This window comes from Podarcis cretensis (assembly GCF_951804945.1).
Source record: "Podarcis cretensis genome assembly, chromosome: 3".
Classification (NCBI taxonomy): domain Eukaryota; kingdom Metazoa; phylum Chordata; class Lepidosauria; order Squamata; family Lacertidae; genus Podarcis; species Podarcis cretensis.
In genome coordinates, this window is record NC_137172.1 from 88,433,852 (window position 1) to 88,451,388 (window position 17,537).

The 17,537-nt window shown below is 41.0% G+C and overlaps 1 protein-coding gene across 5 annotated transcripts in view; it reads right to left on the reverse strand.

Annotated features, from left to right (window-relative positions):
- The window catches only part of ADGRB3 (adhesion G protein-coupled receptor B3), a 458,204-nt gene that overhangs the window by 12,545 nt on the left and 428,122 nt on the right, over nucleotides 1-17,537 (reverse strand). For 4 of the 5 annotated variants that reach the window (XM_079970372.1, XM_079970373.1, XM_079970371.1 and 1 more), the window contains 4 exons: nucleotides 17,187-17,282; nucleotides 14,892-14,931; nucleotides 12,293-12,936; nucleotides 2,944-3,075 (listed from right to left, as the gene is read on the reverse strand). In XM_079970372.1, coding sequence (XP_079826498.1) covers nucleotides 2,944-3,075; nucleotides 12,293-12,936; nucleotides 14,892-14,931; nucleotides 17,187-17,282 — 912 coding nt within the window. The remainder of the gene's footprint in view (nucleotides 1-2,943; nucleotides 3,076-12,292; nucleotides 12,937-14,891; nucleotides 14,932-17,186; nucleotides 17,283-17,537) is intronic. The other variant, XM_079970374.1, reaches the window with a different exon arrangement.

Sequence of the window (17,537 nt, forward strand, 5' to 3'; positions counted from 1 at the left end):
AAAGTGGGATCACTAAAGTCTCTGAAAAGCATGGCTATCCCAGCTGAAATGGGACAATTAGAAGGCAACTGCGAACAATGCTTTCATTTTTGCAACCCCAGTGATTTCAGTGAAGGCAATTTAAAGAGAATTAAGGTGTTGCTATATTTTCTACTGATTTTGCAGCCAGAAAGTTAAGAGCTTACAGACTGACCTTATGCCTGTTTACACAGAAGTGAGCCACTTCATTTGGGTTTACTTTTAAATGAATGTACACAGAATGTTCACAGAGTTCAGTAGGGCTTATTCCCAGGAAAGTGGGTATAGGATTGCAGCGCTCATGATAGAAAAGAGATGATTTGAAAAGCAATGCATTAGGTTTCTCCCCCCCCCCCCCCAGTAACTAAAGAGGTTGTATAAATATTGCTTAGAACACTTACAGTACAAAATTAAAAAGCCAAAGGTTTAAACAAAAAACCTTAAATGTGGTTTTACAAAACAGTAATTTTATAGGGGTTAGGATATCCTCTTAAATCAGAATGTCAGATACAGCAGATCTGCCTCTATGACCACATAGAGAAAATAGATGATTCGACAACTAATTAGGTCGTTAAAATTGTCATTTAAAAACCATCAGGTGACAGTAAATTTGTTTTTGCTCATTGGCTTGATAGCTGTTATTAAAAAATGGATGGATGTGGTCTGCTGAAGTCGGCACTTCAGGAAATGAAAAACGAAGTGGTTAGAATCCATTTTGCACTCTCTCCGTTTCTCTGCTAATGAGTGACACAAATACAGCGGCATTGTGTATGTAAGTACATAACTGGGCAATTAGTCTTGAGTGCCCACACAACACCTGCTTAAGGGGTCTGCTTAAGGCTTCTGGTAAAGTTGAGAAATTTATATTTTCATGATATCCTGGAGGTGCTCCTCTTAACCCTGCCCTTTGACACTTGAGATGTATATTTCTTAGCACCCACCCTATACTTTTGGTTGCAATTTGTTTTCAGTATTGTATTTTACATTGGTGTGACCTTAGGGTGAAGTGTGGGTCATAAATCAAAACAGTAATAACAATGTCTACTTCAAATAAATTCATAAATCAATTTGTAGCCCTCCTCCAGATTACCTCAAACCCAAGTAGTTAGCGGAGCACCCACGCAGATGGATCCAGTTCAAAATCAAATTTCCTTCAATTAATAATTACCCATTTCACTCCATAGTATCATCCCCCTGCCACAAACTCAGTTCAAAATAAATAGAGCGTGTCCAATTCTTTTAAGATGAGAGGTAGGGTATATCTTACTATAGATGGCCAGGCTGCTAGGGGGATGGGCTTTTTTACTCAATCAAAAAGCTGAAAGCTCTGCACAAATTGAAGCCTCACGTCTGCCCTGGGATACAGCGGAGAATGATGGCATTTCATCAGTTTTACTGATAGGGTCATTGGACAGAGAACTAAATGGCTGTCCCCATGGGAAATCCATTGGGGTAGCCATTTCTTTTCCATACAGTGTCCCAGGAAACAATGATTGTGATAGCATTCAGCTGTTTTCCAGTGCCAGAGTCAAGGCTTCATTTTTTAAAAAAGCAAATAACTTTATAGAGCAATTGCATATGAAATACTTTAACATGCTGAACTACTTCCTACAGGTTATGTGGTATCATGATGATGATCTGATGTTATTATGATGTTATGCTGCTTTCCCAAGAAAGTAAGATATCTATTGTGCTGGAAGAACAAAACAAATGACAAACAGGTCAATGCAGGGAGATGTTGGAGCCAACCTTTTTGCACTATTTCTGATATACTCTGCGTAATGTCACTTGTGAAATGTGCGTATGGAGTGGTGGGGTGGCAATCTGTAACTTCAAGAATCTGGCACCTCTTTTCATATTGTGCACCGATGCGCTTAAAATACTTTTTGGTGACTTCTGTTTCTAAAGGAAATGGATCTTGCATAAACTGTGCAACTCAGAACCTATTGTTTGTGAATGCCATCGTTTTTGCAGTGTGGCACAGCGAAGCTGACACCTTCCATTGACCCCGTTCACAACCGCCCATTGTTCTAGTAAGCAACCAGACAAGCTTAAAAAATAAGTGTCCTGTATTAAAATAGCAGGCTAAAATGTTATATCAATTAGCAAAGAGAGAAACTGCACGTAGTCTTAGGGCTGCTTTCACGTATTAAAAAATGTTCTGTGTTCTGTAAGGATTGAAATGTACCCAAGAGTGTTTCCTATTGTTTCGTTTTTTGCTGTACTTGATAAATAATCTGACTGGACAGCTCTTTGTGACAGCAATGGTTGGGTGAATTTGTCAATGTTGGTTTCTCTGAGTTTCTCATTTTTCCAATTTTAACGTTCTGTTTTCCACATTTCCACACTAGTTTGTGAATTTTTAAAAAAGTTCTCATAAAGTATTATCAGCATTTTAACTCAGATTTCTCCTAATATACATACTTTTTTGCAAAGCAATTCCCCCTAATATAATGCAAACATTATCTTGGTATATGCATTTTTATTCATAGTACCCGGCACTGCAAAATTTAGAGAAGGCCAAATTTTGAAGGATTGCTGTTTGGGTAGGTGCATTGTTTTGGAAATTGTAAATTAAGTAGGTTTACCTTTAAATGCAACCTGAACCATGCATCCCTACACACCACATTATACTTTCCTGCTATGTGCTTTTTTCGTACATGGAGATCAATCACCATATACAAAATTGTCTCCTAGTAAGTGCCCTTTGACAAATAACGACGAGCAAAACCCAATTATAGTCAAGTACATTTATATCCCTCTGACCCTCAATTACTTATTCATTCATTTATTATTACTCTCTCCCTGGAATCAACACAGGACCTAAACATAGGCGGTTCATGTCCCATATTATAGTTGATGAGATCATTGCCCCTCCCCCAACAAAACCTGGTGACTGAATAAGTCTGTGGCAGTAATGCATACTGAGTAATCTCCAAAGGGAGGGTTGGGAAACTTGTGGATCTCTAAAGCTTGCTGGACTCCGTTGTGGCCAATGGGCAGGGATGATGGGAGTTGTAGTTCAGCAACATCCGAAAGTTCACAGGTTCCCCAGCCCTGTCAAAAAGTAAAGGTGAGAGCTGGGGGTTTTGTGAAAGGCTGAATGGCAAGATAATACCCAACAAACAAACAAATAAACAAAGAAGTTTTTTACAACAGGTAAAAGTAAGTTTAAAAGCCATCCAGGTTGGATAAACTACTGTTCTTAGTCTGGGGGAGTTATTAGAAGTAAATAAATACCAATTAATTAGGCATATATTAGGGTGGTTGTTGCTTGAGAAGCTGTTCATTAAGAACAATGGGCCGAAATTAAGAAAAGTGTATCTAGGTTGAATGCCAGAACAAAAATTTCCCATTAGTTACATTGACTGTAGAACAAATTAACGTGGGCACTGCATTGGGCAAGAGGTTTGAGAGGGGGTGAGGGGGCGAATGTAATCTATTCACACTCCTGCATTGACAGGAAATGATGACCCAGTAGCACCTTTTCCATCTTGCTTATTTTCATGGTTATATGACAGTGATGAAATCCACATTATAGGTACAAAGCCTCATCTATACGGAAAGCATAAGAAAGAAAGAGAGAGAGTAAAAAACCTAGGGAGAGGAAGACTGCAGCAATAATTCATTTTAAGTCAATTTAGCTTTGAACTAACCATGTAGAGCTTTCGCTGTATAATTCCAGAACAACTTTGAACTCTGCTCACTGGAGGACAAAAATAGAATAGCGCTGAAGGATAATTTTCATGCAGCAACCTGCACTAAGCTGCTGGCAGCAAGGAGGGAACGGCTCCCACCCAATGACTAATGCAAACCCTCTCCTTCGGTGAGACAGGGTGAATGCTTGCTGTATTCCTTATTATAATCGGCCACCTGATTAATTACATAAGATATCACTCAAGATACATTATGCAGTGCAGGCTATAATTGAAACAAGAGATATAATATTATGGTGAAGCTTGTACCCATGTTTCCATTATTACAAATCCCTATTATCAGTGATTTATAATTCACTCTCAGATTAAACTTGACATCCAAGATCCCAGCCCAGGACAAGATTTTCCTTTTCTCTCTGCAAAATGAAATGCAAAAAGCGAAGCCCCCTTTTTTGCTTCTTTTAGAGATTTAAAAGTGCAGTTGAAAAGATTACTTGCTTGTTTCCCCCCTCTCCACCCCCACCCCAACTTAAATATCATTTTATGAGGATCTCTCTACTTCAGAAGTTAGGCTTAAGAGGGCTGGATATAAGATTTGCAGGCTATTAGTCACTATTATGGGCTAGTCATAGAAAAATGATTTTGTATGAATAAAAATATTACACATGCAGTTATTCACTTGAGTGCTGAAACATACCGAGCAGATTTATTATATCGAGTTACTATATATCAGAAATATATATGGGGTGCATCAGTTCAGAACTGTTCTGGGTGACATATGAGTGACATATCTATTTACTTTAACATATCTCTTCTAAACTATGACTCAAGCTTTTCGTTTGGGTCTATGCTAGAGCGAAAGTTGAGAGTCAGAAAATCAGTTCTTGAACATTCACAAAATTAATCTGGAATTTCTGCATGTAAATATCAGCCTTTATCAAATTTTGGGCTCGCACAAAAGTTGCTTTCACACTATTCCTTTCTAAGAGCCATTCTTTGATAGCTCCTTTTACACAGAATCTAGAAGATATATACTATATTTCAGGATGTGAACCATAGTTTTTATTTTATCCCCTTCCATTGCTGTTGCTGGGACGTCAGATCTCACTCTTGCAGTGTAAATTGTTCATAAAATGACCCCAGTGCTATTCTGGCACTGTAGGTTTTCCATGGTTGTGTGTTGAAACAGCATGATAGTGGAGTGGTGTGAGTCAATTGTGAACTAGGCCCTCTGAGTCTCATTGTACAAGGCCCGGTTCTCAGAGCTTTTGCTTTACCTTTTTGAGCAGAAAGAATCAAAGGAACCAAGCCTCTGTATTATCAGCAGTTCATGCGAGGCACCACTGTGGTGTAGTGGTTAGAGTGTTGGACTAGGACCTGTGAGACCAGGGTTCAAATCTTGGGTCAGTTACTCACTTTCAGCCTAAACGAACTCAACAATGTTGTTGTGAGGAGACTATGGGAGGAGGAGAACTATGTGTATCACCTTGCAGTCGCTGGGAGTATATAAAAGGTAAAGGTAAAGGTACCCCTGCCCGTACGGGCCAGTCTTGACAGACTCTGGGGTTGTGCGCCCATCTCACTTAAGAGGCCAGGGGCCAGCGCTGTCCGGAGACACTTCCGGGTCACGTGGCCAGCGTGACATCGCTGCTCTGGCGAGCCAGAGCCGCACACGGAAACGCCGTTTACCTTCCCGCTAGTAAGCGGTCCCTATTTATCTACTTGCACCTGGAGGTGCTTTCGAACTGCTAGGTTGGCAGGCGCTGGGACCGAGCAGCGGGAGCGCACCCCGCCGCAGGGATTCGAACTGCCGACCTTTCGATCGGCAAGTCCTAGGCGCTGAGGCTTTAACCCACAGCGCCACCTGCGTCCCGGGGGTATATAAAGGTTGTATATAAATTCAATAAAGATATAAATAAGTGTGGCAGGCAAGAAGGGCTTGATGTGCTCCTCCACCACCTTACTGTTTCAGCACCCCCTGGCTTGCATATGTGGAAGTTCTACCTTATTTTATTTTCTTTGTAATATCTCATTAACAGAACACATCTTGAAAATGCTGTTGATTTAATGAAACATACTTCCAAGTAAGTGTGTGTGCTTGAGCACAACCTTAATTAACATAGTGCAGTTTTGCTCGGGGGTTTGTTTACGCCACATTTCTTGAGAGAATGAACTGTTCCTTCTCCCTGAGGATGTTTGTGTTTAATACATTTCTGAAAAGACAGAGAGGCGAAGATCTGCTTCCTTTGTGTGTGTGTGTGTTTGCATTTTCCCACATCATTAGAAGACAGAGTTGAGCTTAATTTGGAGGTGGCTTGCAAAGATCTCCACCTTCTCCCAGACTCTCCCGCCCTTCATCTGTGAATCGAGACACCTGGGAAGCTGCAGTTCCCTTTCAAAGTAATTTCCTTTAAATGAGAACAGTTGTCTGGGCGTATTCTTTCAAAGCACAACCCAGTTCAAAAGGATGCAAAATGATTTTGTCAGGAAAACCAAACACTTTGAACTGAAGGAGTGCACTCCAAGAGATTTCCTTTGAAGCCAAGGAAGTTGAACCAACTTCAGTCTGTCAAGACAGGAAATGCCTGGATGAGAGTAGGTTTGTGAAAGCAAACTAACACGCACCACAGTTGTGATAGCATGGCAGAAGGAAGAAGATCTTAAGTGCATTGTGGCTTAAGAATAATATAGTATACTACTCCCAAAATATAGACACATCTGGATATAAAACTGCAAAATGCCTGCATGCTCTCATCATCACATGACTTGATCCCAGGTTCAGCCAGTGGCGTAGCGTGGGGGTGCAGGGGGGGCCAGCCGCACCGGGCGCAACATCTGGGGGTTAGGGTTAGGGTGCGCAAATCCACGGGTTAGGGGGCGCAAATTACTTGCCTTGCCCCGGGTGCTGACAACCCACGCTACGCCACTGGGTTCAGCGAAATGTGTGTGATGATCATTGCTCTTGATGTGACTTCTTTTTGACCTGTGGATCAGGCTTCAATACAAAAGGAAAATGTAAGCCACATTCACTTTGCAATTAAGCTGAGATGTATATATATTTAAGAAAGCCAATGTGAATGGGCAGAGGATAGTGTATATTGACAGGTGACAGCTTCATGAACAGGAGTAGGCATGGGCTGCAAGGAGGGGGGAAACCAAACAGGTAATGCACATTGGGTGAAGACATCCCTACCCCTCCTCTGGTGTGTACAACAGTGTGCAAATTAGCTTGCTGCCTCTTAAACTACTAAAGTGTACATAATCTTAAAGTCAGGTGAAAGAGTTCATACGAAATTTAATGGAGAAAAGACAGGGCAGGCTGTAGCTACTATATGGGGTGGTGGGAAAGGAAACACACAGATCATATTCTGATGAGACTGAGCGCAGAATACGTAACAGAAACTGACTATAGCTCCATCTTATTCCTGACAAGGTACGATCATCAAGATGCACAATTGAGACCTAAAAAAACAAGTTCATCTACTGAGGCTCTGCCAAAGCTATCTTTTAAGACTGAAGTGATGGTACTACTCAAATCAAATAATCCAGAAGGCTTTAAGATTTAGAGATGAGTAGCTGAAAAGATTCATGTAGGAGACGGCTATCAAAGGCTACCAGCCATGATGGCTTCGCTCTGCCTCTACAATTGAAGACAGCAATGCTTCTGAATACCAGTTGTTGGAAACCACAGGAGGGGAGAATGCTTTTGTGCTCAGGTCCTGCTTGCAGATGTCTGGCAGGAGAACAGGATGCTGGACTAGGTGGGCCATTGGCCATAGGCAACAGGCTCTTTCTCTAGTTTAGATACTAGATGGCACTCTGAGTGGCACCAGGAGTTTCAGGTTACTGTTCTAGTCTTCTTTAATAGAGACAGCAATGTTTTTTTCTAGCTTCCTGACCGGCATGCCTGACACAACCCAACCACTACTGAAGTACGATCCAATGTTAGTCATACTTTTTTAAAAAATGTGTTTTTAATAGTTTTTTAAAAGTTTTATTTGTATTATTGATGTATTTGGCTCCTTTGGAAGGCAGGGTGAAAAATAAATAGAGTAAATAATAGAGTAGACTCACTTAAATCAAAATGTTCTAGTAACTTGTCTATTGATTTCACATGGTCTGCTCTGAGTATGACTAATATTGGCTCCCCCCTTTGCATATATCAACTGTACAACTCATAGAAATGCTATTTTACACCTTGCGCTGGAGCACTGTGTGAGCTTTTGCAAAATGATAAGAATTGTTATAGGACCTACTTATTATAGGACTGAGCAAACTCTTCCACCAGTGATTGCAGAACAGCACTAATGCCTATTTTCCTTTTGCCAAAGGTTCTTTGGATTCAACCCAGTGATTTCCCAGAAAAGGATGGATATTAGTTTCAAATGACTCATATAAGTGTTCCTTTCCTTCAGCATGTGAGTACAGTTACAGCAATGGGCCTATATGTTCTGCAATAGTTGCAATTCTGCAAGGTCCATTTGATGCTAGCAGTAAAAATACAAGATCAAAGAGGAGCCTCTAACAACCCACCAAATTTCTGTTGGAAAGTAATATTTGATCGCTCCATCATTATCAGTGTTCTTGCCTGTTGGAGTGAAAAAATATTCTGAGGATAAACTACACCCAGAAAAGTCAGAAGTTGATCATCCCCACTGGAAATGGGAACTAGAAGGACTATTTGTATTATGGTAGTTTGGTAAGTAATTTCCTAGTTAAACAATTCCCTTAATTACCTTGGCAATCTTTCCTCTCTTTTATTATGCATCCAACAATCTTTGGTATTGCATTTTTAGATTTTAAAATTGATGAGCAGAGGCCACAAATCACACAAGTGCCCTTTACTGACATGACTAATTAATTACATGGAAGTAATGATAAAATGGCAATGTAAATTATGCAGAAAGCTATCATGATAGCAGAGGTTATGATTAGACTGAACATTGGGGAACACATCTTCCTGTCATCTGCTCAATGGCACATTCAATGGTAGCTTCTGCTTAATGGAAGGGAATTCCTTTCTGTCTCTGACACCTGTACTGGAGAGGGACAATTCCATAAATATGACAGACCAATCTATAGCCACATAGATTATATGATGACATGGCTTTGACAGCCACTATGGTGTAGTGGTTGGAGAGTTGGACTAAGACTTGGTGACCAGGGTTCAAGTCCTCATGTAGCCATGAAACTTATTATGTGATTTTGGGCTAGTCACCATTCTTTCATTCTTACCTACTCTCAGGGTTGTTCTTGAGGAAAGGTGGGATATAAGTGTAAAAATAAACAATTCTTATTGCAATGAAGTGATATGGGCCAAATTCTCAGGTATCTCTAGCCATCCAACTGAGTTTTCTGAGTGGTTTTCAATATGCAAATGACACCCAGCTCTATTTCTTTGTTACCCAGCTCTATTTCTTTGTTACAAGTCAATCAGGTGTGGTGATGCAAGCCCTGCACTGGCCAGGTTTATGGTTTTGCGGTTCAACTTTAGAGCTCTGAACAGCTTGGGACCTGCTTATCTGAAGGAATGCCTTCAGCCATATAGACCTGCCCAGCTATTAAGATCTTGCAATGATCCCTTCTAGTTGTGCCACAACCTGCCAAAGTACATTTAGTGGAAACCAGGGGGAAGTCTATTCCATTGTAGCATTCAGTGTGTGAAACCTTTTCTCTCTGCGCACCCTTGATAAAGGCAGGTATTAACTATCTTGACATTTGGCTACCTCATGAAAGTTCATTTATTCACTCAGGCTTTTGTGGGCTATTGAAATAGCAGTCCTTGAGATTATCTGGCTCCTGCTTATTACTGTTTGTGTTTTGCTAGTGTGTTTGTGTATTGTGATGCCCTGTTACTTTACCTTGCTTTGATATACGGTGATACCTTGGTTCTCAAATGCCTTAGTATTCAAACAACTTGGAACCCAAACACTACAACACGGAAGTAAGTGTTCCCGTTTGTGATTTTTTCCCGGAAGCTGAACATGCTCCATTTTGAGTGCCACACTTCCAATTTGGGTGTTACACTTAAGTCTCTCTGTTTTTGCTATTTATTTTGTGTTTTTTGTTTTTGTGACTGTGTGGAACCCAGTTCAGCTACTGATTGATTGATTGTGTGACTGCAGTACATTGTTTATTGCTTTCATTTTATGGATTAATGGTCTTGTCGTAAAATTCATGTTAAATTGCTGTTTTATGGGTTGTTTTTAAAAGTCTGGAACGGATTAATCCATTTTGCATTGCTTTCTATGGGAAAGTGTGCCTTAGTTTGGAAACGCTTTGGTTTTGGAACGGACTTCTGGAACGGATTAAGTTTGAGAACCAAGGTACTACTATATTGTTTTCTTAAGCTGTTGTATCCAAATATTTTAGATTAAAAAATATGAGCCATCATAAATTTTGCATGTATCGCAGATATTCCAGTGTAAAAGTGGATCCCAAAATCTGCCATTTAATTCCAGTGTGAGAAGAATTTGGCAGTAAACTTTTTTTCATAAAATAGAAAGAACCACCCGTTCCTCTTGATATTTTATACATTTGAAAGTAGTAGTAATAATAATAATAATTGAAAATGACAATGATGCCCAAAACATATGTGGTTAAGAAGCCCACTTATAGGCAATCCAGCTTCTTCTTTTTTCTCTCAAGGAACATCCAACATCACTCTCCCTCCTGGTCTGTCACAAAGGTCTTGTCTTGTGGCACATCTACTCCCCCTAATGTCATACCCTGAGTCTTAGTGCTTGCCCAAACCTTTCAACACAAAATCTCTACCCATCCAACATCATGGCCCTTCTCTCATAAAAGAGATATAAATAACTGCAGGATTCCAGTCAGCACAGCCCATTATGATGCATTAAAACCAAGGACATGGCTAACTACACATTTTGCTAAGATGGGTAAGTTGGAGTCCTGATGGTGACTAAGAAAAACAGTTTGGAATGTGTTTTTTTGAGAAGCAGGGGAGAGATAAAGCAGTGCCCTAACCCTTCCAACATCCCTATTTCTGCATTACAAATCACTCCAAAGCGGAGGCTTGAAATACATGTGTGCCCTTCAAATGCATTTTTAAAACCCTTCCTTTTTGGAGTAGAGAAACAGCAGGCAGGGAAAGAGTTCTGTCTCCAGAGAGCCTCCAGTTCATCTCTCAACTTCTACCTTGTCTGTTTATAGTTGCTAAGCTGGCAAAGGTCTGGAGAACACACAGCACTCAACCATCCCATTATGTTTTTAAGATAAAAAGCAATGGTAAAACCCAGGAAAACTGTGCCAAAGTTCCTGCTCACCCCTGCAAAAGCAGCTGAAAAATGTACCTTGGTTACATTGGGGGGGGGGGACAGGAAGAAGAGTTTTATTAAATAGGTTGGGGCTTCAGCACTGGATAGTTTTGTACCTCTGAACTAAGTACATTTTCTGAGAGTCATCATATAGGCGTACTTCCCAACTTGGACCTAGAACCACTCTTCCCAAGCCTGGTGCCGCCTTCTACTCCTCTTCATTCCATAGTCCTACTTGGTCAAAGCTCTCTTGTGGCTTGGGAACACCCACTGTCCCTGCCTTTGGATCTACCCTATCACTGAGGATCATACATGCCCTACCTTCCTTTGCATGTCTAAGCAGACACAAGGCTAGCTAGTCCTGCTCATTTGTGACATAAGCACAGCACAGACATGGTGATGTATGGCTAGTGAATATGCACCCCAGGGTATGGTTTGAAGGCAAGTGAGGCCACCACCTTGCTAAGGATGTCTGGGTCTGGTCTGGATGGGAGCCTGCCTGGGAACCTCATGTATACCACACTTTCTTCCATGATGGAAGAAAGGTGGAATATAAATGTTAAGAAAACAAACAAATGGAATATTCATTGCACCCCGAACCACACCATTCAACCATTCAAGTCCTCTATACACAAACACACATATAACAGTATGGAAGCCACTGCCTCATGGTGCAAGCTGATGTCACTGCTCTCTAGAGAATCAAATTGTAAGAGCAAGAGGGGGCTCCTGGAGGAGACCAAAGGATCATCATTCCAGTATTCTCTTTCTCATAGAGGTCAGGGTGGTCCACAAACAGGACATGAGTGCAATAGCCCCTCACCCAAGTTGTTACCAACTGGTAACTGAGAAACACAGTGCCTCTGAACTGGAGGATAGCATACCGGCATAACTTGTAGCCACTGCCAAATTTATTATCCATGAATGTGTATAATCAGTAACCCATGTAGGTGTGCATGATCGTGTCAGTCTTTCTCACTGAATTAGTGAATGATCAGTACTACTAATGCAGGCTTCCTCAACCTCAGCCCTCCTGTTATTTTTGGCCTACAACTTCCATGATCCCCAGCTAGCAGGACCAGTGGTCAGGGATGATGGGAATTGTAGTCTCAAAACAGCTGGAGGGCCGAGGTTGAGGAAGCCTGTACTAATGGAACTTTGATATTCACCAGTACTCCTCACTACTATAAGATTGTACCATGGGGAAGTAACTTCCATGCTGCTGTTGCTGCTGCTGCTGCTATTGCTGTATATGTGAAGGGGGTCAGAGACCCACAGCTACCTACATCCAACACACCTAGAACAGCACGATGCATACACTTAAGTTTTTATATGACTGACCTCCAGAGAACTCATTGATATGGTTGATCCAGTTTCACTTCTTGCTAGTCCTGTGCTATCATCCATCTCTGAAGCCATGAAATTCTTTACTGCTGTGCGAGGTTCAAAAGGCAAGTTCTGCATGTGTTCCTGTGTAGGGAGGTGTTGATCTAAATTCATACTGAACTGGTCCATTACATTGGGGTTCATACTAAACTCAGGATTAACTTTGTAGTGCAATAGCCTTTCATGAGGCAAGGTCTCCATGCCTAGATTCAATTTGCTGTCATCCTTTAGAGATGTCTGTGCATTCACTGAGCCTCTGGGCATGACTATATAGTCACTCTCCATCATTCGGTCCTGAGGGTGGACTATGTCCATATCTGCACCTCTCAGGTTGTCATCAGTACATAAATACACAGTCCGCCGCAGCTCTGTGTTGTCTTTTTTCAGACACTGATTGGCCAGCTCACTCATGCTCATGGGCATATGCATGCCTCCAGACTGCTGAATGATAACTTTAGAAATTATATTCCCAGGCAACGTTGAGTAGCTCATTCCTTCGGGGTTGGCAGGTTTCTCTTCTTCGTCATCGTTCAGTGAAATTCTAGAAAGGGTTCCTGTTATTGTAGCTGCTCTGCAGGGTCCAATATCCTTATGGAGAACTGTGAATGAGAGAGCAGGGCCACAAGTTTTCAAAAGGTCCTGCAGGTAGAGTTCTCACTCTGGTTGCAAATATGTCATCATCCCCATTTAATTTAGGGCAGGAGTGGCTGTTTTTTCTTGGCCCGGGGACTGCACTCACCCTACGCTAACCCTCATGGGCTGTGTACCAGTGGGGGACATGGCCCAAAGTGGGTGTAGCCACCCTGCGCTCTTGCACACAGGCTTGCATGCACCCAGAAGATACCCACACAGGCACTCAGACCTCCTTTCTTAGCTGATCTGTGCAGTTCAGCTGAGGAAGAGGGTTATCACCCCTTCTCTGCTAACCAAATTAGTATTAATCTGATGAATGTGAAGGGGACAATTTACAATTGTTTCTGTTTTGGATAACACAGGCCCAGATATTATAACACATGTCACACTATCCAGGTAATATACATCAAGACAGCCTTTTTAATTAAGACAGATGTGATTGCCTTTCCACTTTCAATCAATATTGGCCTTGCAATATTGGCCTTGAAGCAAGGATACGTATGGAAGAGGCAAGGCCAATTCAAATCTCCTAACAATGCAGTGCTTAACAGAAAATGAGAAAATACATTTTAGCAAATGTTAAAGTGGTCATTACACTATTTCTAAGCACACACTTCTTATTAAGACTCTCATTTATTTTAAAAAATAAATTAATGTCTTATTTTTTCAAGGCAAAGTCCAGTCATGTCTGCCCTATCTTCTTCTGCAAGGCATCTTTTTCTTGTTCAGTTTCTAATCATGAATGCTCTGGAGAGCAATACCACATTCCCCCTGTCATTAGGGAGCTGACCTGGGTGCTCATGTTCTTAAAGGCCACACCTAAAAATCACAGGACCATTAAAGTACTAAGGAAGGATGATAAAGGCATTATGACAACTGTTTATATTCAGATGAGGCAATGCAGTTCTAAACAGGCATCATGGTGCATAACTAGTGTTAATGTACTGTTTCCAGTGTTACTCTAGGACATTTTACCATATCCCGTACTAGTCCTATGCAGAGTAGACCCATTGAAATTAATGCAAGGATTTAGTTAGGTCCATTAATTTCAATGGATCTACTCTTGAGTAAGACTAGGATTGGAATGAACCCACTGACTGAAAAGATCTGTAGCCTGATGACTAATTTGGTGGCACAGCAGAGCCCAGGATTAGAACCGAGGAATATCCCATTCCCGTTCTTGAGCGCTCTTAAACAACATTTTGTTTGGAGTTGCCAAAGCAAACTGCTGATCATGAACCCCCTTTTTAGCTAGCACAATCAGAAAGAAACTCTGAACCATTTAAAATTCAGATTTTTTTGAATTCATTGATGGCAATTTGCATTTAATTCAGAAGAACGATAAATGCACTTTAATCTGGTATAGTATTAATTGTATATTTAGAGAACATGTTTTTGGGGGAGGGGGGGCGATGGTAAGGTTGTGTATGCTTGTTTAATTGCTATTCCTATTACAAGCAGCTTTTCAAAGGCTTCTTACATGATAGTCTGGCTGCATATAATTACCCCAATCCAGTGAATGCTTGCAGATGCAAGAGCTCTGGTGCGTGCAGACTCAACAGCTTACAAGGAGCTGTTTCTCAAGCCTGTTGCACATAAGGATTAGACATTTATTAGCCTCTTCCTGTACCCTGGCTTCTTTGGCCACACTCATGAAGATTACTAGAGACTGAATTTTCAGAACGCTGTGCCTGCACTGTCTTGCACATTTTGTCATATTCCTGGTGCATAGCAAAATACATTTCTGGCCATGGCATCAAATATTTATATCCTGTAAAGCAATTTCTACCTTCATATTGGTAAAATGGTCTTTTTGGTAGAAAAAGTCTTGTCTAAATGCATATCTGACACTTCAGTTACACTAACAAAGTAAATTTTTATCTGATCTTCCTACATTCACATGGTGATCTGACAGCCTTACCTGATCGACAGGCAATGTCCACATCTTTTTCAAAATCTGTCTGTAACAATAACAAATAAAAGTTTATTAAGACAAGCATTGCCACTCATCAACATCCGTGGCACCATTCATATAACAAAAGCTACCATAAAGGTATCAAAATTTTCAAAGTAGGGTGTTCAGGGTTTGGCATTTGAAAAACAGGGGGCCTGCAGTACTTAGCTAATTGCGAACCACTGCTCTAGAGGTTTAGGGAAACCCCTATAACAAATCTAGGGGCATGTTGGACAGGGGAGAGGGAAAAAATGTCCTCTTGTGCAAGCAAAAAATCATTGCACAGATTGAATGATTGTCACACTGCCACGTTGGATCCTGCACTTTCTGTGCTAGTGTGTTCTCAAACTCAACAATGGGCTAACTTCCCTTAATCATCATTTCTACAATGTAGCCCCTTGGACTGATGGCTCCATTTACATCAAGTGTAGGGATACATCAAGGAATATTTTAGTCCAAATTAAAGAATTCAGAAGAAGGCATGCTGCTATTGAGTATGCCACAGGAAAACTCTTACTTAAATATCTCCCTGCAATCCTATATTTGCATAACCAAAAGAATCAGCTCTATAAAGCTTCCAAGCTTTCTGTTGAGGCAGGTGGCTTTGGTGAGTTTCCACATAAAAAACAACACACTTCCACACTTAACACTGTACACATAAATATACAGCTGAACATTTCACAGCTACCGTTTTGTACCATTTTCAAGGGCATTAATTTGCTCTTTGCAAGAAGAGCCTTCCAGAGTGCTCCAAGTGTTCTACTGCGCATTTGCTGTGTGTACATGCAGTGGGCTATTATGCAGAGCTTAGTTAAAGCAATTTCCCTAGTATTAGTGTGGAATTCTAAGGGAGCTGCTGGGATTCACTAAGTTCCTTTCTGCCATATGCCATTCAGATGACTATGCAGAAGACCATCTGTATACTCATTTCTTGTAGTCCTTTGCATCAATCACAGTGTAATTCCCAAATTCCACATCGAGCTTCTGAGAAAGGCAGGATAGAAGGATAAGTGAATTCCGCCAAAGTCACTACCATTTCAAAAACGGTTATGGTATAGCATAATGGCCAGCAGTCTGAGCTAGCAATTTTACCTCTGGCACGAGCTTGCCTTAAGAAACCCACTCTCACCCCCTAGACTGCAATATGGGAAGTATAATATTGTTCTATAGACTCATATATCATATAATTTTAGAGTTGGAAGGTACCTTGGAGGTCACCTCTCTCAGTGCAGGAATCTTGCAATGACAGCATCCTTGACAGATGGCTCTACAGCCGCTGCTTAAACACCTCCGGTGGAGGAGAGGCAACCATCTCCCAAGGCAGCCTGTACCACTCTTAAAACAGCTCTTACCATTAGATATTTTCCCTATCATCGAGCCAAAGTCTGCTCTCTTGCAAGTTCTGCTCATTGGTTCTAGCCCTGTGTCTCTGAAGCAGCAGAGTCTGCTCCGTACTCTGTTGCGTCTTACTCTTCTTAGGTGCCTGTTGTAAGGATTACCGCGATAATGTACACGAAGCACTTCTGAACATTTGAAATGCACTATGCAAATAGTTATGTTTTATTACTATTTTTAACCCTACATGACCCTAGCATTCTTTCTCAGAAATTATAATTCCATGCAGGAAAAGTGGCAACTCAACTATATGAGTGAGAAAAGGTGTTCATAGTGTATGTATAAGTGTGTATTTTGTACTGTATATATTGACATAGAAGCTAGAGTGTTGGACTGGGACCTGGGAGACCAGGGTTCAAATCCTCACTCGGCCATGAAGCTCACGGGCTGACGTTAGGTTAGTGACTCACTCTTAGCCTAACCTACCTCACAGGGTTGTTGTGAGGAGAACTATATACACCACTCTGAGCTCCTTGGTGGCAAGGTCAGAAATAAATGTAATAAATAAATATAAAATCAAAATGATAATCTGACAGATACAATAAACATTAGAACAATATAAAGGGAATATATATTACAACTCCTCCTCCATATACCAGTCAGTGACTAAATCCATCAAAACCCCACATCACTAAAAGCATGGCTAAAGAAATATTTTTTTTAGCTGATGCTGAAATCCAACCAATACCGGTGCCAGCTGGATTTCAAAAGAGAGAAGGCGTTCTGTTTACGAAATATAATTAAATAAATGGAATAATGAAGGCAAACTTATGCTTGTGGGGCACCAAACCCTGTACACTATTGAAATGTTCATTTTGCCCACAAGAGCCAACTGGAAATAGCAGGCAAGGAGCAATAAAAACTAACCATGATTTGAGCGTGTCCATTAGGAAATGAACTTGAAGAATCTGCATTGATTGGATCCTGGCAGTTTCTTAAACGGCATCTAAACGCATCTTGAACCTGGTGAAAGATGCCAAGAATTCAGCACACCTCTTTAAAATATAGACAAAATTATTAAAAAGCAATAACAGCAATGCTTCAGTTGTCACAGAGTAGTGTTTAGGATGCCATCTTTGGATGATGCAGTACAGTTTACAGGACTGAAGCAAATACATAAAATGGTACCACCATTGGGTTAATGCACAGCACACAAGCGTGTGCCTCCCTGCCCATACCTCAGATGTCAGGAGACACAAAAGGCACGTGTAACCACTG